The 24,022-nt window shown below is 41.6% G+C and overlaps 1 protein-coding gene across 20 annotated transcripts in view; it reads right to left on the bottom strand.

Moving 5' to 3' along the window:
• RIMBP2 (RIMS binding protein 2) overlaps positions 1-24,022 on the bottom strand; it is a 155,059-nt gene that overhangs the window by 45,566 nt on the left and 85,471 nt on the right. For 12 of the 20 annotated variants that reach the window (XM_060785618.2, XM_060785610.2, XM_060785609.2 and 9 more), the window contains 10 exons: positions 22,700-22,851; positions 20,230-20,306; positions 19,135-19,244; positions 16,983-17,795; positions 12,027-12,178; positions 9,713-10,177; positions 6,688-6,837; positions 6,236-6,394; positions 4,368-5,093; positions 2,312-2,429 (listed from right to left, as the gene is read on the bottom strand). In XM_060785618.2, the coding sequence (XP_060641601.2) occupies positions 2,312-2,429; positions 4,368-5,093; positions 6,236-6,394; positions 6,688-6,837; positions 9,713-10,177; positions 12,027-12,178; positions 16,983-17,795; positions 19,135-19,244; positions 20,230-20,306; positions 22,700-22,851 (2,922 nt within the window). Of the gene's footprint in view, positions 1-2,306; positions 2,430-4,367; positions 5,094-5,125; positions 5,291-6,235; positions 6,395-6,687; positions 6,838-9,712; positions 10,178-12,026; positions 12,179-16,982; positions 17,796-19,134; positions 19,245-20,229; positions 20,307-22,699; positions 22,852-24,022 lie in introns of those variants that run through there. The other 8 variants (XM_060785626.2, XM_060785622.2, XM_060785624.2 and 5 more) reach the window with 4 other exon arrangements.

Raw genomic sequence — 24,022 nt, 5'->3', positions numbered from 1 at the left:
AGGATGGTAAAACATCAAAACATCTGGCTGTCCCCTGGGCAACGTCCTTGCAGACGGCCAATTCTCTCACACCAGAAGTGACTTGCAGTTTCTCAAGTCACTCCTGACATGAAAAAAGAAATTCTAATTATAAATTCAGTTTGTTCCTGCACTTAGTGTTTATTTAAAGTTTGCATGAAAAATTTGTACATATTTCTCCTAAGGTTTTTGTATGCAAGTTTCTCAATATGCACACTTTTCCAAGCAATTTTCCTAATGTAATGCAATCTCAGTGTTATTTCCCCTAAGATAAACAATGTGGGTATGTGTTCCTTGATTGGAAAGCTCCATCATAAAATCTGAATATGCCCACATTTCAAATGAAATCTGCAGTTCACTTCTGAACAGGGTCAAAAGCAAGAAAGTTTACATCAAAATGTGAAATTCTTCCGCTGTCCCTCTTTGAAACTACTTTGAAGTTTATTTGTTTTATTTTGTGTTAAGAAAGAGAAGAACAAGACTTTTACAAATAACATCTTCTTTGGCTTGGGTCGGCACGCTGAAGGTAAGAATTCTGTGTTGCAGATCCTCATCAAACTACATTTCCCCAGAGTTCTTTGAGGAAAGGCAACTGGCAACTGCTCAAATTAGTTTTAATGTGTATCGACGACACTGCTAATGGCACACCAGCAGCTGCACTTCAGAAATAGATTTTGAAACAGCAGCTATCTCCAAACAATTGAGAACAGCATGTTTGGGGAGGGAAGCACTCCAATGGGATGGATGAAAAGATCAAAGCCTGTGCAAGAGTTTCACCTGTTTTGTTGCACTATTCACGCATCACCACGGAACAGCTAGAGACTCAGCGAAACCAAAACTGTCCACTCAACATCTCTGGAAACAAACTCTTTTTTACTTAAAGCATGACAGAAATGGTTGAACCCTCCTAGCTGGCTGATCAGTGTCCAAAATGAACAGATCTGCAGTCTTGTTCCCTCAACGAGACTAAGGACCAATTCAGAGAAGACACGCAGGAGCAAGACCTCAAGGGAGCATAACACTTCAGAATGCGACAATAGGAGTGGCCTATCTGAATGCTCTCACACATTAATATGCGTGGTAGCACATTAAAAAAGATAGCAGCTTTGGATTGCTGTGAGTTTTCTGTGCTGTTTGGCCATGTTTCAGAAGCATTCTCTCCCGACATTTCATCCACATCTATGGCAGGCATCCTCAGAAGTTGTGAGGTCTGTTGGAAACTAGGCAAGTGGGGTTTATATATCTGTGGAATAATGTCCACGGTGGGAGAAAGAACTCTTATCAGTTGGAAGCAAGTGTGAATCTTGCCATTGGCCACCCTGATTAGCATTGAATGACCTTGCAGGTTCAAAGCCTGGGTGCTTCCTGCATGGGGGGGATCCTTTGTTGGGAGGTGTTAGCTGGCCTTGATGGATTCCTGTCTGGAATTCCCCTGTTTTCTGAGTATTGCTCTTTATTTACTGTCCTGATTTTAGAGGTTTTTTTTAATACTGGTAGCCAGATTTTGTTCATTTTCATGGTTTCCTCCTTTCTGTTGAAATTGTCCACATGCTTGTGAATTTCAATGGCTTCTCCGTAGTCTGACATGGTGGTTGTTCGAGTGGTCTAGCATTTCTGTTTTCTCCAATAATATGCTGTGTCCAGGTTGTTTCATCAGGTGCTCTGATATGGCTAACTTCTGCCTCAAACAGACAGGAGTTCTTTCTCCCATTCTGGACATTATTCCACAGGTATATAAACCCACTTGCCTAGTTTCCAACAGACCTCACAACTTCTGAGGACACCTGCCATAGATGTGGGCAAAACATCCAGAGAGAATGCTTCTGGAACATGGCCATATAGCCCGGAAAACTTACAGCAACCCAGTGATTCTGGCTATGAAAGCCTTCAACAACACAGATAGCAACCTCCTCACTGGTGAGCTCGCTGGGCAGAGAGAAGTGGCACAGGGAGCAGTTTGAAAATGTAACGCTTATGGCCTCTCGCACGTTGAAGTGGTATAAATCCATTTGGACATAAGAACCTGCACCTCTAAAGCAATGCAAGACTCCAGTTGCAGCCGTACATTTCATATGGCACTTTATGTGAGTTGTTGTAAGCTTCTCTCAACAAATCCCCACCCAAGTATTCCTATATAAACCAGACACAAACAGTTTACTTCCACTGTGTCTACATTTACAGTGAAAGAGCTATCCTTCAGGAACTAGCCTTCCCTTGCCACCTATTTGTCATCCACCGGCCCTGCCTGGTGGCCCCAACAAGCAACACAAATGTACCGGTCAGGCCAACTAACCAATAGATGGGACCAACATAGGGCGCGATCTCTGTGGTCCAGCGCTACCATGAGATATTCTTCGGCCCAGCTGCTCCATCCTGTCTGGACGTCCAGAGGATGACAGATTACCTAAGAGCTAAAGAGGAAAGGAATAAAAAAATAAAATAAAATAAAAAGGGGGGACGAGAGACAGAGAGAGAGAAAGGTTTGAAAGTTACACAACTGCACACCGCAAGGAGTGTTAGGTGTTAGTGAAGAGGGCAGGGTGTGTGGAATCAACAGAAAATCAAGTAAATCATTCTCAAAAGCAGAAGTACTAAAGGCAACTAAACTTGGTTTTTAACTGAAAGGTTAGCTGAAAAGAGGACGGATGCCACTAAACCTGGAAGAGGAAACCAAACAAAAAGAAAAAAAATAGTTCTCTAGTCTGATGTGGCACATACTTTGAGAACAACAAGTTAATACATTGGAACAGAAAAAGAGAGAGTTTAAGACATTCTTTTGCCTTTGTCGTTGCCATGAACCATGCTTCTAGACCCTCTGATTCCTCCTCAAAGGAGCTACACAGAAATCCCCCGGAGCTACAAAAAATAGAGTGTCATTCTCTTCCTCGTGCCTCTCCAGCCCAAAAACTGTTGCATCTGCAGCATCGCCGTTACTCTCCTGCCATATCATGCCCCTACCAGTTTGGTCTGTGGCTGCCTGGGTAGTCTTTTAAAGAGCTTATGAAGAGCTTCTTGCGTTTACTTATTTAGTTTCCACCAGTCAGAATTGTGCGGCGGGCAGACAGGCTCTGCTCACAAGTGTTGTGGGAAAGGCCACATTCTAAGGCTCTTCGGGGACAACCACGGAAGTTAAATACAGGGGTGGGATGTGGCAGCCATTTTTGTTTGTGGATGCACAAGAGAGACCGACTAAAGAATCTTCTGAGAATAAACGGATTGCCTAGTTAATGCAGACGCAGACGCTGCTGTCTTTGCTATCATCCATTATGCAGGGTAGAGTATTTCTGAAACCTCCATGGTCTGGATTGGTGTTGTCCCAAAGGGTGCCCAGCCACTCCTGGCACCTTGGGAATGCTTTGCTGGCATAGCTTGCACCCTCAGCTGGAGGCTGCCTGGCGCGGCACTAAAGGCCCCCACAGATTGGGACGAAAGGAGGAGCTGGCAACACAGGTAGAGAGAGGCTAGGAGGCTTTGCCTGCATGCTGGGATGCAGGTTGCAACTTCAAAGGCAAGAAGAGATGGTATTTCTTTTCTTTTTTTTTAGGGGGTGGGGGTAAAGAGGTGATGAGAGAAAGGTGGATGATAGAAACAGAATGGATTCTGTGACTCCAAAACCCTAGGCCACTGTCACTACATGACAGGAAAAGGTGAGGGAAAAGGTGTTCTTGGTACTTGCCCAGAGATAAGAATTGAAGAGAAAGATAATTCTTCCTTGAAAATCTGGGAGTGAGGGAAGCAAACACAATATGACAAATGGAAATATTTAAAGCAGACCTTAAACAAACGGGAAAACAAGGGTCGAAATAAAGTGGTCATTTGGCCGTTTCTATTGTTTTCATCCCCAATTATAACTAGCAAAGTCTCTTACGATTATATTCTACAGATTGTATTGAAACCCAAGGCAGGCACACACATACACACAAAGAATAAAGAAAGGAAAAAATTAAGAAGAACCCCAAATGTTAGGAAAATGGTAGTTCAGCTAACCCTTAATTAAAATTTAGTTTCAGTTGTCCTTTGAAAGGAATTGGGAAGCCGGTATTTATGTACTTATTCATTTGTTGTCTGCAGGGGGGATAAAAAAATGTTGTAGAGCAAATTAATCCCATTTTAGTATGGCACCAAATAATAATTAAAACAGGAAAACAAGTATTAAGAAGCCTGTGAAGCAACATAGATTAATAAAGAAATTAAATATGCGGGGGGGGGTGAAGATGAAAGAACGTAAATACATGCTGAGGATGGATTTGGGGGGAAATGAATGAAAAAAGAAAGAAAATGACAAAGAGGTAGAAAAAGAGGTCGATTTGGCAAGCAGGTGGTAGAAGGAAGTTTTTATTTCAACACACCAGAGGGTCTTTAGGCTCTCTGCTGGATGGCCTTGTAAGTGGGATGCAAGGTGCCCTATAGTCATTCTCTTTTAAGGGACTGCTCCAGCCTCCCTGATAATCTTCACGAGCCAAATTATCTGCTCTACTACACCTCTGAGGTTCGTGCTTCCTCTCATAATAAACCGGCTTGCAATCCTCACTTCGGGATTCTAGAAAGGAGGGCATGGGATCCTCAAAATCTTCTTCGATGCTGCTCTGCCGCGTCAGGGTCCTCCGGCGTGCCAGCAGTGGCCGTGATGCTTTCTTGCACGAACAGTTCCCGCCATCTGCACAACAGCTGGGTGCGGCATAGGCAGAACCCATGTCATAAGCACTGCGGAAGTTAAAGCGTAACTCCTCTTCTTCACTGCCACAGTCCAGGCCACTGTCTGGGCTCCGGGTGGAAGACCGGCTAAATCTGTAGCCCCTCTCTTCCCAGTCCTCCAAAAGCCGTTGTTTTGCAGGGTGCCAGAAGTTGTGCTGCTGCTCTTGATTGTAGGCTCTGGCCGATCTACTTTCTCTAGCTATCATGCTTCTCATTTTGTGGGACTTCCCTAAACCCTGTTTGTGCAAAAGTTCCGAATAATCACCATCTTCTTCGGCTACTTCAGGGATACTGAAAAGCTTTTTACTGTGATGGATCTGCTGGGCAAAATCAGGCCGTTCCAAAAAAGCTGCTTCGGTAGTCTTATTCTTATAATATTCCTTTAAGCGTATATGTTTTTAAAAGAAAAAAGAAAACAAAGAATAGGCGAGGGGAAGAAAGAGTGTGCGATCAAAACAAAAAGAGAAAGGGGGTAGGAAAGAAAAAATAAAGACAGAATTAGTTTTAGAGCAATGGCGAACGGAAAGCATGCAGCTTTTTATTCAGTGTGGAAAGATGTCATGCTTTGAATGGCAATCTGTGGAAAATAAAAATAACATGATTAGGACATTGCCCAGTGCCTTACATAGCGCAAGGATGTCAGTACAGCAGGCCTAAACAAGAACCATATCAAGGCACTTGAAACACAGTAGTTGACACTACACAAGAGACTGTCTTGGCACATGGGTCGGAGTATGCTCTTTTGGTAGACTACAATCTCTTCTCCACTTATTAACAGAAGCTACATGAAGAATGGAAACCCACCAGCATTTTTTTCTATAATGAGAATGGTCCCAATAAGCACCCCTGTGTTTCCATTAAGAAAGTAGGAAACCATTTGGAAACGCTCATGTGCAGGGCACTTTTAAACCAGCTGTTCCTTAAGCATTATCTTGCCTGTTCAACACCTTGATATTCGGGGGTTGTTTGTTGGGAGGGGTTGGTTGGGGGGAGTTTATTGATACCTACAAGTACTGTTGAAAACACTGAAGAATCAACACCATGGAGAATTCCAAGTTATAAGAGACATTTGATATTTGATCTTTCTGCTCCTTTCTGATTAAGGATGTGCAACTCAACAAGTTTTATCTTGGGATGGCTTAACATCAACGTTCAGTCTGCTTGGATTTTCCCCTCGCTGTTTTGGAGTGGACACTTACGTCTCAAGAAAAGGTCTGTGCATAATGTTCCGCCTCTGATTCTATGAATTTCTATGAAGAATAGAAACATCAGGCATCATTTGCAATATGCTGAAGGCTACAGAGCTCTTTGCATAGATCTTGAAGTTATGCTTGGGAGGACTCTGGGCCTTGGCCCCCTAAAGCACAGAACTTGGATATCTCTGACAATGCTCATCTGAGCCTGAAGGTACTGCTAGTCACTTGGAACATCCAAATCTCTGTTCAACTAACCCCATGGGCTTATTGGCCACTAAACATCTCATCCGGTACAGAGGATGGCTTGTCTTCCAGTTGCTTTTTACCTTGAGTGTGTTATGCGCTGTTATACTGACTCTCCTCCTCCCACCATCCTCCAGCTGCATCTCTGAGTACAGCTCTTCCTCATCTTCTTCCATGATGTCGGAGAGGTCAGAGCCCCGGCTGCTCTCAGTGTGGTACTCCTCCCCATGGCAATAGTGGGGCTGTTGGAGGAGGGAAAGACGAAAGAGGGGCAAACAAAGCAAGACAGGCTTTCAAAATGAAAATCCAGGTAAACCTCAAACTGTTGTGACAGGGCAGCTCCCAATAATCACAACACAACAACCAAGGCTGGTAGGTCTTCATAAAGTGAAGTCAGCTAGTGTCAGCTGTTGAATACACCTTCATGAGAACATTAGTTGTCACTGTTATATGGTTTATTTCCCCAAGAAAATCAAGCTTGCTTCATTATGGTATAGCTACAGCAGATGTTCAAAAAACAGTAACTGCCAATTACCTGTTTCCCAAGCTCAGAGCCTTTCAAGAAATCATCAACAGAAGCCCCTTTTCTTTTGACACACGGAGACTCGTAGCCATCCTCTTCTTCATCAGAGTTTGCATAATGCAGGGCACTACTCCTTTCAGTAAACACACTCCGCCTCTCTAACTGTGGGGTTAGGAAAAGAGAACACAAGGGAAAAGGTGTCTCTCTCAGGCAATAGTGTAGTGGCAAATGTTGTAGTGCAGAAACACATCATATAGCCATAATCCCAAAGGTGACCCAAAAATAAACCAGTTCTTCTGCTACCAGGAGCTGGTCTTTTGCCAAGTTAATGGGGTTCAACTGCCCCCTCAAGACCAAGGCACAGATACAAAATGCTTCGTATGACAACAGTGATCGCTCATAGCAAACTACAGTTGATTTAAAAACCCATTACTACTATTAGGAGTTCATCAGTGGTTCCCAACTTGTGGTCCATGGACCACCAGTGGTCCACAAGAAGTAAAATACAGTCCACAGTCTCACCGTTACTACATCATTGCAACAAGAGCAACTGGTCTCGTGAAACCGTCTTACAGTGCTGAGGCTTATTAAATATGGTTTTTCTGTGAGTGAGCAGCTGGCAACTACTGGATGGCATATGTTCTGTTTCAGGAATTAGAGCTGATGTGGTCTATCCAATGCAATTTTCTGAATCAGCACCCCAAATAACCAAACCGAATCAGAAGTTGACCAAAACCTGTTCCACAACCTTTTTGGTACTAATGCTGGAGAGTGGTCCCTGGTTAAAGTGGTTCCTGGTCAAAAAAAGTTGGAAACCACTGAAACAGGACGGGCTAAGCCGCAAGGCCAATGGCAGCATCCCTACTGAACAAAAATGGCTTGGTGCTTCAATCATGGGAGCTCTGGCATCATCACTCTGCTGGATGATTGGAAAAACTGGATTTGGGGTTGGTGTGTCTAAATACATATTATGTTTAGAGTTCATTTTTAATGGAAAGAACATCCTCTAAAGGTAATGTGCAGAGAGGGAATTTAATCATTTTCCCTGCTTCAGTGACAAAGAAAATTCTTCTCTGATGCTAGTACTTTATTTGAGATGCAACTTCCACCCCCAGCCTGTTTGCACTGATGCCAGTGGTGTATTTCTTCCCAGGATAAAAACCAGTTTCAGAGGAGGGCTCTTCTTCAGAAATACAGCCAGGGAAAGAAACTGTCCCCCTATAGAAGTGGTTGGACTTTTTACCTGATGTTTGCCCAATTGTATGGATGTTATGGGCTTTTGGTTTTTTTTGTTCCATCTATAATTTCTTTTATGTACACCACTACTCCTTTTGACATGTTGCATGGGATTTGTAAAAGCCAAAGCACTGGATGGGTTGTTTACAGGTTTTGTATCATCTTTTTTGTATGACATATTTTCCATCAACAATCCTGTCCTCTTGGGCTTGCTAGATGTTAATATGCATGCGCATGCCTTTGTGTCTGTGTTTCACAAAGGGAGAAAAAAGGCTAGTTTTTCACAGAGACATCATGTGATGGTTGACAATTTTTCAACAAGGTGTCTGGAAGTCATAGGGAAGAGGGAACAAGCTTGTTTTCTGCTGCCCTGGAGACTAGGACGCAATGGAACAATGGCTTTAAACTACAGGAATGAAAGGAGATTCCATCTGAACATGAGGAAGAACTTCCTAACTGTGAGAGCTGTTCAACCGTGGAACTCTCTGCCCCAGAGTGTGGTGGAGGCTCTTTCTTTGGAGGCTTTTAAACTGAGGGCGGATGGCCATCTGTCTGGGGTGCTTTAAATGTAATTTTCCTGCGTCTTGGCAAGGGGTTGGACTGGATGGCCAAAGAGGTCTCTTCCAACTCTGATTCTATGAGCCTATTCTATGGTTCTTGACATATCAAAATATCTTCTGTCAGTGAGGATAAGAAAATGTCTCAATCTTTAAACCTTTGTAACTCGTATTTTCTTTTAGGGGCAGTTCTTTCATTTTTCATTTCTGTGCATAGAGTAGTCTTGCTGCAATAAGCATATAATGTCTTGACTTGAAATTCATGGTTTTTGTTTGTTTGTTTGTTTGAAATTTTTAGAACTGGCAGAAATGGGCAAGTTATCTTGCTCGATTGGCATCTTTTTAAAAGAACAGGAACCATTTATATTATTCATAAAAAGGGGGAATGTTAAAATGCTGCCATGTTCTGAAAACTGAAAAAAAGTTGAGATAGCATGAAGAAATGATCTAAAATGCTAGATTTATTTATTATTTATTTATTTACAGTATTTCTATGCAGCCTTTCTTAGCCCAAAGGCGACTCAAGGCGACTTACAAATTGGCAGCAATTTGATGCCACGACAGTCATAAAACATAATTAAAAACATTAGCACACATTATAAAAGCCATATTAAAATCATTTCTAAAAAACCATATAATCATCACTGGCTTCCTGTTAACTCATTTTCCAGAAGCATTGTCTAAGCCGTTCCATATTCACTCTTTTCTGGTACCATGTTTATCTATGACGCTGCATTTCCAAAAGCTTGTTCAAAGAGCCAAGTTTTTGCTTTTTTCGGAATGTCAGGAGGGAGGGGGCCGATCTAATATCTCTAGGGAGGGAGTTCCATGGCCAAGGGGCCACCACTGAGAAGGCCCTGTCTCTCATCCCTGCCAGGCGCGCCTGCGACAAAGGCAGGATCAAGAGCAGGGCCTCCCCAGAAGATCTTAAGTTCCTAGCTTGATGGGATTATAACAATATTTTCATTTTGTGTTTTTGAGGTGGGAGGTGGGGGGTCTATTTTAATCTTTTGTTGTTATTTTGATAATTGTTTTGCAATGGGGATGGTGGGGAAAACTGGTTTAAACTGATGTATATAGTGATAGATGTCAGAGCAGAGGAAATTATTGTTTCTATAAATTGTATAATAATACTTCTATTGCTCAAAAAACAATAAATATATAGCTAAACAAAGAAAATGTGTGAATATTCTTTCCATCCCCCTTTGCTAATCTAAAGGTCACAAGTAAAACATTCTACTTACCCTGCTGCTCTCTGCAGCAACCCGCTGGGCTGCTTCCCTGGCCATGGCCTTTGCGACAGTATTGGGGACAGGTGCGCCTTGTGGCTGAGGGAGAATCCGATTTGGAGAAGGAGATCTCCTTCCTTGGAGAGGGCTGTGGAAGTTGGGAGGCTCCAGGGTGTGTCCATGAATGGGAGAGGACACACGGGTCTGTTCCCATGGCTCATCCCTTCTTACGTGTGGACACAAATGTTCGTCTTTGGTATCTGGGATGCCGGCACTTGATAATGGCTTAGATTTGGGAGCTGGCCAGGGATGAGGGGTTGGAGGCACCAGTAGGTCATGTGGAATGGCAGCGCTCAACGAGTCCACAGATTCCCCTTGGACGGAAAGTGTCCGGACAAGAACTTCCTTTGCTTCCAAGTTCCGGAGTCTCATGAGCTCCACAACTGCATTCTCTCCTGTAGGAAAATTCACTTCTGCCACCTAAATATAATGATTAAAATACATCAAATTGTTTCTCACTTTATTAAAAAAAAAAGACCAGCTAAAAGTGGTGAAAACCATTTTGAATAAATATGACCACAAAATGTATGCAGCTTGGATAAAATCAGATCAGCCCAAATGAAAACCCAGATTTTTACTGTGTGCGGAAATGATTCCAATGTTGAGGTCAATCATGGGTTCTACAACAGGAGTGTCACCGCAGAAAAGGCCCTCTCCTGTGTCCCCCCACAAAGCTCCTCTAATAGATCTCAGTTCTCAGGCACAATTCTTTGCAGTAACATTCTCAGCCTTTGACAAAGAAGGAGCCACTACCAAGTTGTCACAGAACAAAAACAGCAGACTTCAGTAGGCAATGAACATAGGAACATACTCAGCTACCATGTGGCTGAAGTTGACTAACTAAGAAACTGGGGGGGGGGGGGCAGTTTTTCCTTTTAAGGCTGTTAATGTGGTACATATGATTAACAAAGAATTACAAAAGCATGGCAACTAGTGTATGTGTATGTATCTCCAGGCCTATCTGGAAGTATATGCATGGGATCAAAGCTCTCCAAATCCTGGAAGCATTTGATCTTACTATTATTATTATTATTATTTGTCGTGTCAGGAGTGTCCTGTTGTGAGATAATTGGCCGTCTGCAAGGACATTGCCCAGGGGAAGCCCAGATGATTTTGATGTTTTATCATCCTTGTGGGAGGCTTCTCTCATCTCCCCGCATGAGGAGCTGGAGCTGATAGAGGGAGCTCATCCGCCTCTCCCCGGATTCGAACCTGCGACCTGTCCGTCTTCAGTCCTGCCGGCTTTAACCCACTGTGCCACCGGGGGCTCTTACTATGGAAACTCTAGATTCCGAGAAGCCGGTAAGTAAGAGGCCCAGGGTACGACTCCTTGATTTGTTTCTTCTTCAGAATCCATTTGCTAGCCTCTGTATCTCAGTATTCTGTTTCACTTTTCTGTCAGCAGATCATAACCAGGTATCTGAAATCTGTCAGCATATTGTTCTGATTGCAGATCTCTAATATCAGCTGGCAGAGTGGTTTCTAATAGCCAAAGACATTTATGCTTAATTCGAATCATATACAGATGCACTGTGTATGCACTGAGAGAAGACATGATGGCAATGTATAAATATGTGAGGGGAAGTCATAGGGAGGAGGGAGCAGGCTTATTTTCTGCTGCCCTGGAGACTAGGGCGCAATGGAGCAATGGCTTCAAACTACAGGAAAGGAGATTCCACTGCTGAACATTCCTAACTGTGAGAACTGTTCAGCAGTGGAACTCTCTGCCCCAGAGTGTGGTGGAGGCTCCTTCTTTGGAGGCTTTTAAGCAGAGGCTAGATGGCCATCTGTTGGGGGGGGGTATGAATGTGAATGTCCTGCTTCTTGGCAGGGGGTTGGATTGGATGGCCCACGAGGTCTCTTCCAACTCTATGATTCTGTTTTTACATTCTCCACCATGAAGAAAACCCAGCCCCATGAACTTTTGCTTCAAATGCTAATGTCCTCACTGCAGGGAGAGTGTTGTTGTTGGGTTGTTTTTTTGTTTTTTTTTACTGTTGTTGCTCTTTTTAATGGATAAGTCTATTCAGATATGTGTGCACATATCTTCACATTGTGTGCAACAGGAAATGCTTTACTCCTTGATTGTGTTGACTGTGTCCCCTTCAGTGGCAATGGTAGGCCAGTCTGTGCCTGCCCAGAGGCTTTTGAATTAAATGAAACCTACATTGGAATAGGTTCCTCAGTTACTGAAAGAAAAGCAATGGGTTTCTCATTCCCAAATCTTGACATATTGTTCATCAACAGTTCAGTGAAAGACCATACCTACCCTTTGACCTTTTGCATAAATGCCATAGCCAGTAACACTGGCTCCATTGGAGGTCCCTGTTGCCGTGAGAATTGGCAGCTTCCAAGAAACCAAGATAGTTCCTGGTGTTGGTCCAGCCTGAATTCTAATGTCTTGAGGGGGAGCTGGCGGACCTAGAATTAAAAACAAGCTTTAATTACTACCAGCCTATCCTTCCCTTATGCCCTATGTGTGTCATTGTCTGTGCATGTTAGACAAGTCAGATGGAACCATAGCTCAGATTGGACCTGGCATCGCTAATATGAAGATACAATTGCAAGTAGTACGTAAGGCCTTTGCCATTAAGAGTAGATAACCCTGAACTAGATGGTTGAATTAATTCTTGTGTGTGGAAAATGTTACTGAAAATGTACATAAGTGCATTCATACATGCATCCATCAACAAAACACCACACAAAAATAAACTTGATCAGTCCATAGGTATCACCATGTCAAGATTATTTCTTGCAGTGCTTTATCTAGGAATAAATATAAGCAAGCTATTTATGTTATTTATGCATGCATTCATTTAAATATCCATTCTGCCCTGTTTTTTCTAATAAGCAAAATCATTTTGGAGAAGAGAACAAATCAACAACAACAACAAAAATAAGCAAAATCCACTGGAGAAAAGGACAAATGTCTCTACACTAATGCATAGGGCATGGAAAATAAACAAGGTGAACATGAACTCTTAACATAGTAAGATATATATGACTTAATAGGCACCAGTGAAACCTGGTGGGAAGAGTCTTACAACTGGAGTGCAGTAATAGAGACGTGTGATGTGTTTCAAAGAATCATACCAAACAGGAAAGGAGGAGATATCACATGGAATGTTAAGAATGTATACACCTATGAGGAGATCCATGACTTTAAGCACAGGGAATCATCAAGTTGAAAGCATTTGGGTAAAAAATAAAAGGGAGAATAACAACAGAGACCTCATTGTTGGGGTCTACTATAGGTCACCAAACCAGACTGAACACATGAATGATGCCTTCCTTAAAACAAACGACCAAACATTCAAAAAGGAGAGGTGTATAATAATCGTGTAATAGGAATGGGAAACTTCATATAGATATTTGTTGGAAACCACATTCCACCACACTAGCCTTGGGGACAATTTCATTGTACATAATGTAAAGGGAGCAACAAGGGGACCAGAAATTTTGGATTTGATTAAAATCAACAGAGATTAATGAGTCAATGTAGTGGGAATAGTGGGATCAATGGGAGTGATCAGGCCATCTTGGAATTTGTGATACAAAGGAAAGGGATTAGTCAAACATAGTCAGACACACACTATGGATATGAAGAAAGTCAATTTCTGTAGATTAGATAAGTACTTTGAATGCAATGTTCCTGCTTCTTGGCAGGGGGTTAGACTGGATGGCCCATGAGATCTCTTCCAACTCTATGATTCTATGATACTAAGTTGAAATCCCATGGTCAGAAATGCTCAAAGGGAAGGGAGATTATCATACCTGGAAGTTTCTTAAGGATGAGTTATTGAATGCACAGTTGCAGACAATACAAATGAGATAGAACAATGGAAGATGCCTAAAGAAACCAAGGTGGATAGACAAATAACCTTCAGAGGAGTTGTGGTTTAAAATAGCGAAAACAGTGAAATGCTCACAGAGGACATAGAGAAGGCTGAACTGTTTAATACCATCTTTGCCTCAATTATTTCCCAAAAGGAAAACATCTCTAACTGGTGAAAAGCAAAGAAGTACTGCAGCAAGAGGACTTCAGTTCAGTTTAAGTAAAGACATAGTAAAAGAATGCCTCATCAGGGCCAGATTAGATGCATTCGAAAACACTAAAGGCATGTACAGATTTAATCTCAGAGTCACTGCTAATGATCTTTGAGATTTCTTGGAAAACCAGCACAGTCGCAGAAAACTGGAGGAGACCAAACATTGTCCCCAAATTTCAAAAAGGGCAAAAAGAGAAGTTGTTCTGATACCAGAAAACTTGATAGAATGGATAATTAAATGGTCTGTGCACTCTTAGAAAGGTATGTTGTTATAACTAATAGCAGACGTTGGCTTCTGCCAAACAAGACATGCAAATAGATTGTTGTAAGTTTTTCGAGCTGTATGGCCATGTTCTAAAAGCATTCCCTCCTGATGTTTCGCCCCCATCTATGGCAGGCATCCTCAGAGGTCTGGGGTCTGTTGGAAACTAGGAAAATGGGGTTTATATACCTGTGGAATAATGTCCAAGGTGGGAGAAAGAACTCTTGTCTATTGGAGATAGGTGTGAATGTTTCAATTGGCCACCTTGATTAACATTTATTTGCCTAGCAGTTTCAAAGTGTGGTTCCTTACTGCTGGGGGAATCCTTTATAATTCCAGCCATGAAAGCCTTCAACAATACATTAAGATATGCAAAACTAACCTCATTTTTCTCTTTTTTAAATACCATTGCAAGCTTAGTGGATTGTAAGATGCTATCTGCGAAGTATGTGTTGATTTCAGTAAGGCTTTTGACAAGGTTTTCCCATGATATTCTTGCTGGCAAATTGTGAATTGTCCCATGTGCAGCATGGAGAAGTTGTCATTTTGAACTATAATTCCCAGAATCCACCAACTGGCATGCTCACTGGGAGTTGAAGCACTTTGCAAAGCCTTGCTCCCATCCAAAACTGAATCGAGTCAGCTCAGTTTAGCTTCAGCTGGATTGCCGCATTATGTACTTTCATTCTGTTCTCTGTCTCTCCAAAGGAAAATGTGGCTCTCTTCTAAAATTGAGTTGTGTGTAGCAATCCCAACCCCCAAAGCAGCTGAAGACCCCGAAAACCTGCTATCGTGATAATAATCTTGTTACATCTCTAATTAAAGCCAAACTTCTATAAAAAGAAGTGTGCTCTTTGGGAACCTAAAAACTAAAAATATCTTCATAATTATTTAAGATCATGCATATTTCACGAGTTTTGTCACATGTTCAGCAAGTCTAAACTGAGCAAGTGAAAAAGATTTCAGAGCAAAAGGACCCCAGCCACTTTCACATTCAGTTTGCTCTCACAACGAAGTTGGAGCAACCCTCCAATATTGTTATATTTTTGGTACCAGACAAATAAACCTCTTCCGGATGGAGACAAACTCACGGATGTAGCCACAGTACAGGCAAATGTAAAATGTCACGGTTAACTCTTCTTTCAATTCCCCAAACATCTAGCACTGCAGAGAATGAGGCCTTGAAAACTGTTAACATTTAGAATTTATCTATTTCTTGTGTTTGTATATCCTCAATTACTTTAACGCTTTTCTTTGGATGTCTAAACTCTTTTTCTAAATGCTGAAGTTTTAAGTTACGAGAATGTTAAAAATTTGGGATCTGAAGAAAAATGTAATTAGAAAGGACAACATTCTTATTTGGAGGGCAACGGACTAGTTTTGACCCCCCCCCCCCATTGGCAAATTGGAGCCGCAGTAGAACATTGGGTTAAACCCTTGTGCTGCTGAACTGCTGATCTGAAGGTTGGCAGCTTGAATCTGCAAGACGGGGCTAGCTCCCGCCTCTCAGCTCCAGTTCCTGCCAACCTAGCAGTTCAAAACATGCAAATGTGAGTAGATGAACTTTGTCGGGAAAAGGCAAAGAGATGCTCCAAGCCAGTGGTTCTCAAACTTCCTAATGCCGTGACAATAGACTTCTTCATGTTGTGGTGACCCCCAACCATAAAATGTTTTTGTTTCTACTTCATAACTGTAATTTTGCTACTGTTATGAGTTGTAATGTAATGTAATGTAATGTAATGAGTTGTAATGTAAATATCTGATATACAGGATGTATTTTCATTCACTGGACCAAATTTGAATACGGGTGGGGTTTGTGGGGTTTGGGGGGTTGTTTTTGTCATTTGGGAGTTGTAGTTGCTAGGATTTATAGTTTACCTACAATCAAAGAACATCCTGAACTCCACCAACAATGGAATTGAATGAAACTTGGCACACAGAAGTCCCATGACAAACAGAAAATACTGGAAAGTTTTGGTGGGCATTGACCTCGGGTTTTGGAGTTGTACTTCACCTACATCCAGAGAGCACTGTGGACTCAAACAATGATGGATAATGGACAAAGCATGGCACAAATATTCAATATGCCCAAATGTGAACACTGGTGGAATTTGGGGAAAATAGACCTTGACATTTGGGAGTTGTAGTTGCTGGGATTTATAGGTCACCTCCAATCAAAGAGCATTCTGAACCCCACCAATGATGGAATTGGGCCAGACTTCCCACAGAGAACCCCCATGACCAACAGAAAATACTGTGTATTGTCAAAGGCTTTCATTGCCAGAATTACTGGGTTGCTGTAAGTTTTTCGGGCTATATGGCCATGTTTCAGAAGCATTCTCTCCTGATGTTTCACTTGCATCTATGGCAGGCATCCTCAGAGATTGTGACCTCCCAACCTCTGAGGATGCCTGCCATAGATGCAGGCGAAACGTCAGGAGAGAATGCTTCTGGAACATGGCCATACAGCCCAAAAAACTTATAGCAACCCAGAAAATACTGTTTTCTGATGGTCTTTGGAGACATGTCTGACACCCCCTTGTGATTCCCCCAGAAGTCTCAACCTCCAGGTTGAGAAACACTGCTCTAAGTAGTCTTGCCAGCCACACAACCAGAAAGTAACAATGATTGTAAAGGCACTGAATGTTTGTCTATCCTCTAGGGGAGAAGAGCGGAATATAAATTAAGTGTATTATTTTTATTATCTGTCTGGCGTGCTTTGATTGTATTTCTTTGCATGGCAGGGGGTTAGATTGGATGGCTCCTGTGGCCTCTTCAAATTCTCTATTGGCATGGCCAATAGCAAGAGACAATTGAAACATCTGAACTGATTGTACTATTTAAATAAAATAATTAATAATGTAATAATAATATCAATAATATCATCCATTTATAATAAACCAATAAGACATACCTGCCGGCAATGTTGAAAATTCTATGAAGGCTTCTTTTCTTTCCCGTTGCTCCAGAGGGAGCTGCCAGGGCATCTGGTGAGGCTTGGCTAATACCTTCACCTTGTAGGCCATGTTGGGCTTCAGGTTAAAAAATTGGTACTTGTATCTGGCAGCCTTGACAATGTCAAATTCTTCTTCGTTAAGGAAGATCACATGACTGTAATTGCTATTGGTTGGGAGCCAGGTGAGTTCAGCAGAGATCTGAGTGACGTTGTTCACCGTAAGGTGGGAGGGTGCCACAATGACATCCTTCCCAACTAACAAGGTGCACTGTAGCTCATCAGAATTGCCCCTGCTGGTGATGCTTTGAATTGAAATTCGATACGTGCAAGTAGCAATGTTGAGTTTTTCTATGAGAGCTTTACTTCTGCTCCCTAAGGATACACTCATCCGTATTTCTTTATCTACTAGGACGTTGTAGCTATGAATGGTTCCCCATCCAGGTGGCACAACTGGAGGCTCCCAGCCCACAATTACACTTTTGGCTAGTTGTTTGATAAGGGTAATTTTTCTAGGATAAGGCACAATGTCTTCCCCAATTTCATCAATGTTCACATCCAGGGTCCCTGCACCATTTTTGATGACACAAGGGTCTAAGTGGCTTGGAGGGTTAATTTCCAAAAGGTCATCTCCTTCCAGTGTGTGACCAGTATGGTTGATGTAATTCTGGTCCTGTTCACTGCTCAACCCACTCGAAAAACGTGATTCACTGTCCTGTACAAAATCCACAAAGTTGGAAGGGACAAGACCTCTTTGTCCATCTAGAAGTTCACCTAGTGGAGAAAGAAAGTAGTTGAAGGTTACACTAATGGTCAGAGCTGAACTATAATCTTTTTTAACACAGCACAAAGAAGATATTTTTCTATCTGTGTACATGCAAATAGGTCAGTAAGGAGAGTTGCAACCCATCTCATCCTCAACCAATATCCTGGAGGGCCTGAAGCACCTCTGCTTGTACTGTCATACAGTTAAGTGTCCTGGGTGTTTCCTTCTGTTCTCTACCAGAGCTTTAGTTGACTATCTTACCAAAAAGGTAAAGGGTAGCTGTATTCTAATAGATCTGGATGACATCAGATTGGGGAATACTGACAAAGACCGCATGGAAAAAGGTGTACACAAATGAATTAATTAATCAAACAGCTTTATCTAGTGATGGCAGTTAAATGGTATTGTACCTCTGGATGCTTGGGGCAAACTACACTGGATGACTGTAGTCCAGAAGTAAACAACTGGTGATGTGTAGAATGCCATAGTAGAGTAATCTTATTTTCAGATTATAAGACTCTATTTTTATATTTTGTAGAACTTAGCTGAAACCAGGAATAAAAACCAGAGCTTTGAAAGTCTATTATTATTATTATTATTATTATTATTATTATTATTATCATTATTATTTGAAACACAACAAGATGAGTCCACAGCAAACAAGATTACTCTGCTGGCTGTTGTATTGGATCACATGTCGGACCCTTCCCAAGTGTCTAGGACTGTGTGATGTATCAGCGAATAATGCGTGCAGATCCCAGTAGGGTGGCCTTTTGCAGCTGGCAGATTGTAATCTTGTCAGTGCCGATTTTGTTTATGAGCAGGCCAAGGTCTTTAGGCTCTGCACCCAGTGTGCCAATCACCACTGGGACCACATTATTATTATTATTATTATTATTATTATTATTATTATTTACCTGCAGTTCCCAGAAACCATCAGTCAGCATGGCTGCTAACCATGACAGCTGTGAAACTCTAGGAGTTGGAGTTCAAAAAGTAAATTTCCAAGGTTCTGATGTAGAGTGAGACCAGGGAAACTGAATTCCAAATCCCCACTCTGCAATCATTCTCAATGGTTAACCTTGGACCAAACACCTCTTGGCATGACCTATGTCATGGGGCTGTTCTGAATATTAAATGGAGGCACGGGAAGAGAAGAACAAGGCACAATGGATCCTGTTCCTTGAAGACGAGCTTCATCATACCTTAGATAACTGAACGTATTTGTAATTCTTTTTTCTCCTGATGTTATTAGGACAAAGCTAAAGCAGCACCTCCCCTCCCTCCTTCAGATGTGGTTAAAGAGGAGCAACCACCTCAGCCACCCCTCCCCACCCCACAACAGACCTTCATAGAAACCATCTTCATCCATGTCTCCATAGACGTAGAGGTATTTTCCTGCAGTGAGGGGGAGCTCTGCTTCGGGGTTTTCATTTGGTCCATCAAAAGGGTTATAACTACAGTGAAAGCACAGGCAGTAAATATTTCCTCATCATCTTTCAGGGGATATAATTAGTCAGTGTTAAGAATTCCAGGGAAGGGTTGGCAAGGGAGAGGAAGGAAGAGAAGGGGAGTAATGCTCTGTATACACAGCTCTAGAGCTCAACCACAATCCTGCATTGCTTAGCATAGTGCGGGAGTTTTCCATGCAGAACTACCTTACCCTAAGATATTTAACACCCTTGGACCTACCATGCAGCCCTTCACTGGAAGCCATTTGGGCCTGCAGGAGATGGGGAGTGAGGGAAGAGGCGGCCCTTTGCAAGTGTCACCATAACCATTTTCAAACTAATTACATCTTCTATTGAGATCCACTGAGGTCTTTCAGACCTCCCCCCCGCTGCTAATATGTATGTCCTCAATGTGAAAGACCATGTGGATCCCAAATAGGTTTCCACAATTACTTATGAGCCCACCACCAAGACACTACTCTTGGAAGACAATCATACTCAGCTACGAGTGTTTGCCTATAGATGGCTATAGTTGCTAATATAATCATTTTGAATCTGGTTATCAATGGGAGAGAGGGTGTCTTTTGCAGCTTTGCGTTAAACATGGGCTCTTTGGTCACTGCACAGGGAGGAAGGAAATATCAAGCTCTAAAGCAACCAAAAACAAGGTATGTAAAAGCATAAGATTAATTTACCCCAATGCATTCTACTGATAAGATACAATGCTTTGTTTATCTTCCCTTTGGCTGCAATTGGGTCAAGACAGACATCTTCTTGGTGGCTTGAGAATGATCCTCCTCCCACAACCCATCTTCCAACGTAAGGGAACAGGCCACCTCATTCTTCCTCCCCATGAAGAACACACCCTCCCCATGACACTTTCCACACTTTCTCCAGCAGGTTCACTACTTCACATTTTTTCCATAGGTTTGAATCAAAGAGCTTAAATAATTATTATCACACAAAAGCCTAACTGGGGAGTTGAAGTTACCTATATCGGGCAATGCAAAGATGGACTTTTCCCGAGTATCTCTGCTTTGAGGTATTGGAATTCTGTTCATTATCCATCTGCAAGAAGAAGAATCCATCTTCACACATCAGGATGAAAAAGATCTCAATTTCAGTGAATATAAACACACACAACCATATTTAATGTGAAATTTAAACGCATGCATGACATCTCCCACCCCCTCTCCAGATACAGCTTCTGGATCAGCTTACCTATTCAAGGAAGTGAATAATGCTAAACAACAATAAAAACGGTGTCTTATGGCAACTTCAAGACTTGCATGTTTTATGTATTGTCGAAAGCTTTCATGGCCGGAATCACTGGGTTGTTGTAGGTTTTTCCGGGCTATATGGCCATGTTCTAGAAGCATTCTCTCCTGATGTTTCACCTGAATCTATGGCAACTAATCACCTCTCACCTATCATCAAAGGATCCCCCCAGGCAGTAACAAGCCACACCTAAAAACTGCTATGCCATCAAATGCTAATCAAAGTGGCCAACTGAAACATTCATTTGCTAGAAAAGCAGCAATTAACTCCTTTTGGTCTTTGCTTCTGTTGCCCAAATATGTCACAATTACAGATTCTGCAAGTGTTATTGGAATTAACAAAAAAAAAAACTTTATCAAACAGAAAAAAGAATCAAGCCTGATCTTAAAGATATGATCTCTGAAGCTAAACAAATGTTAATGGCCACAAAACAAATTACAGAAAAAGAACAACTACAAGAAGTGAGTGTAAAGGAGGGAAGAAAATATATAGCACTCCAGATTGATCAAGCATTATCAGCTCAGTTACCAGTTCATAAAGAAGAGACAGCAATTGAACGAGAAGGAATAAAAACAGACTTCTATAAACAGAATGTATACACAGATAAGATTGAGCAGATAAGTGGATACAAATTTATCTCCAGAACAAGGAAAAACAAAGAATCCCACATTACATTATAGGGAAGAAGATGTTCACATTTTCATGTTCTTCTAAAAAAAAATAGACAAAACCAATGTAAGAGGGATAACCTGCATAGATTAAATCTGTATGGACCCTTTGAGAGCCCATTTCGATAGGAGAACGATGTTAAAATTAAATGACTTGACTTACAAGAAAAGTATTGAGACAGGACTGGGATAAACAAATAGCGAACTCTGGCAGGATTAAAATTATATAATGACTTCTTTTTTTGGAAGGAGGTAGATTGATGAAATGAGTAAAAGGAAAATGAAATATAAAGATGAAATTACAAGAATTGAACTTTAGAAAAAAATGTTCAAAGCTCTTGGATTAATACCATCTGTGGCCAGGTTGCACATTTAAAAAGAAGGGGAAAATATAACAAGATATTGTATTGAAAAAATGTTTAAATATAAAAATATTAATTTAGAAAAAAATGGAAAAAATTAGGGGGATGATACAAGACAAGATATGGTTAATTTAAACTAAAAGGGAATATAATTTGAGGAGATATTAAGGTACTGGCTTTCGGCAAGTTTCTGGGTCCAATTCAAAGTGCAGGTTATTAATTATAAAGCCATACACACTTCGGGTCCAACCTATCTTTGAGACTGCATCTCCTTCTATGAACCGGTGCGGGCCTTGAGATCTGCTGGGTAGGCCCTTCTCTTGGTTCCACCACTGTCACAGGTGCGGTTGGTGGGGACTAGAGAGGACCTTCTTGGTGGTGGCTCCTTGGCTCTGGAATGCTCTTGCCAGAGAAGTTAGATTAGCCCCAAATCTCCAATCCTTTCACTCAAACCTAAAAACATGACTATTTATATGGGCCTTTAACCTGGAGTAATGTACTACGGTCATGTGATGACGTCGACCATTATTATTTGGCACTTCAGTTCGTGTTTGAAGAAACTCAATGACCCACAAATATGACTGTGTTTTAGAATTTCCCAGGGCCCTCTTTGGAGGAGGAGGTGACTTTCCAAGAAAAAATAGAGGAGGCTTCTTCTGCCAGAGAGAGAAAAAGACACCGCAGATCCCCCTGCCTCAGGTAGTTTGTGGACTTAACTATTTCTGAAAATATCAGCTCTCTGAATCCGTTTCACTGGTCTTTTTGTCTCTCTTTTCCCCTTTCTGTTTTTGGAAATTAAACTAAAGCGGCCCTCTGAAAACCACAGATATTTTCGTTAACAGTGATTCGGGCCTAAGTCTAGTATATATACATGCAAATATAGGTATTCTAAAATCTGAAATCCAGAACACTTCTAGTCTCATGCATTTCAGAAAAGGGATATTCAACCTTTAAAGTGTTTGTTTAAAGTTTTGTTTTTTTAGGAATGTGGTAGATTCAAATACATATGGCTTTTCTGAGAATGCCCCAAGTAGTGTAAATGTTGGAAGATCATTTCCATTATCATATCAATATCACCAGCTTTTCCAAGCTAAACTAGTTGCCCCGCCACCACATCCAAGGAAGATACAAGCCAGCTGGGCTTATTGCTTACATCTGATTCAAATCTGCATCTTGGGCTTCCAGATCGTGACCGGGACATAAAAGTTGGCTTGATGGACAATTGCTCTGGTTTGTCACCAGATAGCTGTAGTGGTCGTATAAACTCTGAGATCACACAGTGGCCTCCAGAGGAGCTTTCATGACCTGTGTGGAAAACATAAAGAGAACAACATTGTAAGAGAATCGGATCCCAAACTGGCAAGCTTGGGGCAGTTCTGAAATTATTTATTCATGTTATTAAAATTTATATATCCTACCCCATATCCAAATATATCAAGAAGAAAATATCTGAAGACTCAAAGGATGATTTTCCCCTTGATTTTTAGAACATGTACGGGAATTTTTCAGCCTAAAGATTAGCCTCAATCCACCATACGTTGTAATTCTCTATGTTAATGCTACTCACTGCCCTCATCTTGGAGGGCCCTTTCGTCCAATAATTGAAAGCTACCTTTTATTTTAATTCTGGTCAAATTTAAATCAGTTTAAATTTAATTCTAGTTAAAAGAGGGGAGAGGGGTGGCCCTTAAAACCATCCAGACTCGTCCATCCTCCTGGAACACCCAAACTTGTTTTATTAGGTTATATGGGAAGAGGTTTAGTTAAGATGTGCGGCTTGCAACTTTTCTTAAGCTTTCCACGTCAATTTGAGAATGATCTTGATATCATTCCAGTTCTGTGGTTTTCTATACATATTTCATGAGAGTTAGCAAAGATTTACTCATTTACTAAATATCAATTGTAAAAGCTGATCAGTTCCTTTCCTTTAAAAATAAACACATCTTATCCATTCCATGTACAAAGCACTTGGAAAGAAGCTTCCAATCCAAAGACTTTCTTGACAAAATAATCTATATCAGCTGGAAGGATGTCTGATGCACAGGGTTAGCAGTTCAAAGCTGCAAGTCAGGGTAAGCTCCCACTGTTAGCCCTTGCTTCTGCCAACCTAGCAGTTCAAAAGCATGCAATGCGAGTAGATCAATAGATACTGCCTCAGCGGGAAGGTAAAAGGACTCCCCATGCAGACATGCAGAAATGCTGGCAAAAACTATCAGAGAGGTCTACGGACAACAGGCTCCTCGGATTGGAAAAATGGAACAACAGCACCTCCCCATGGTTGGAGTTGAGTACTGCCTCCAGGCGCTGGAGATGAAAAGGAGAAGGCCTTTACCTTGGTCTATGTATTGTATGTAATTGAGCACCAAGCCCCCAGAGTCAAATTCAGCTAGACGTAATGTCAAGGGGAAACCTTTACCTTTATCTTTACTTTTCCATAAATTCTAACTAAAGCCTGAGGTGGTGGAAAACAACAACA

This window comes from Anolis sagrei, chromosome X (genome assembly GCF_037176765.1).
Source record: "Anolis sagrei isolate rAnoSag1 chromosome X, rAnoSag1.mat, whole genome shotgun sequence".
NCBI lineage: Eukaryota > Metazoa > Chordata > Lepidosauria > Squamata > Dactyloidae > Anolis > Anolis sagrei.
Note: the sequence above shows the minus strand (reverse complement) of the source record. Positions and strands in the feature narration are given on the sequence as shown.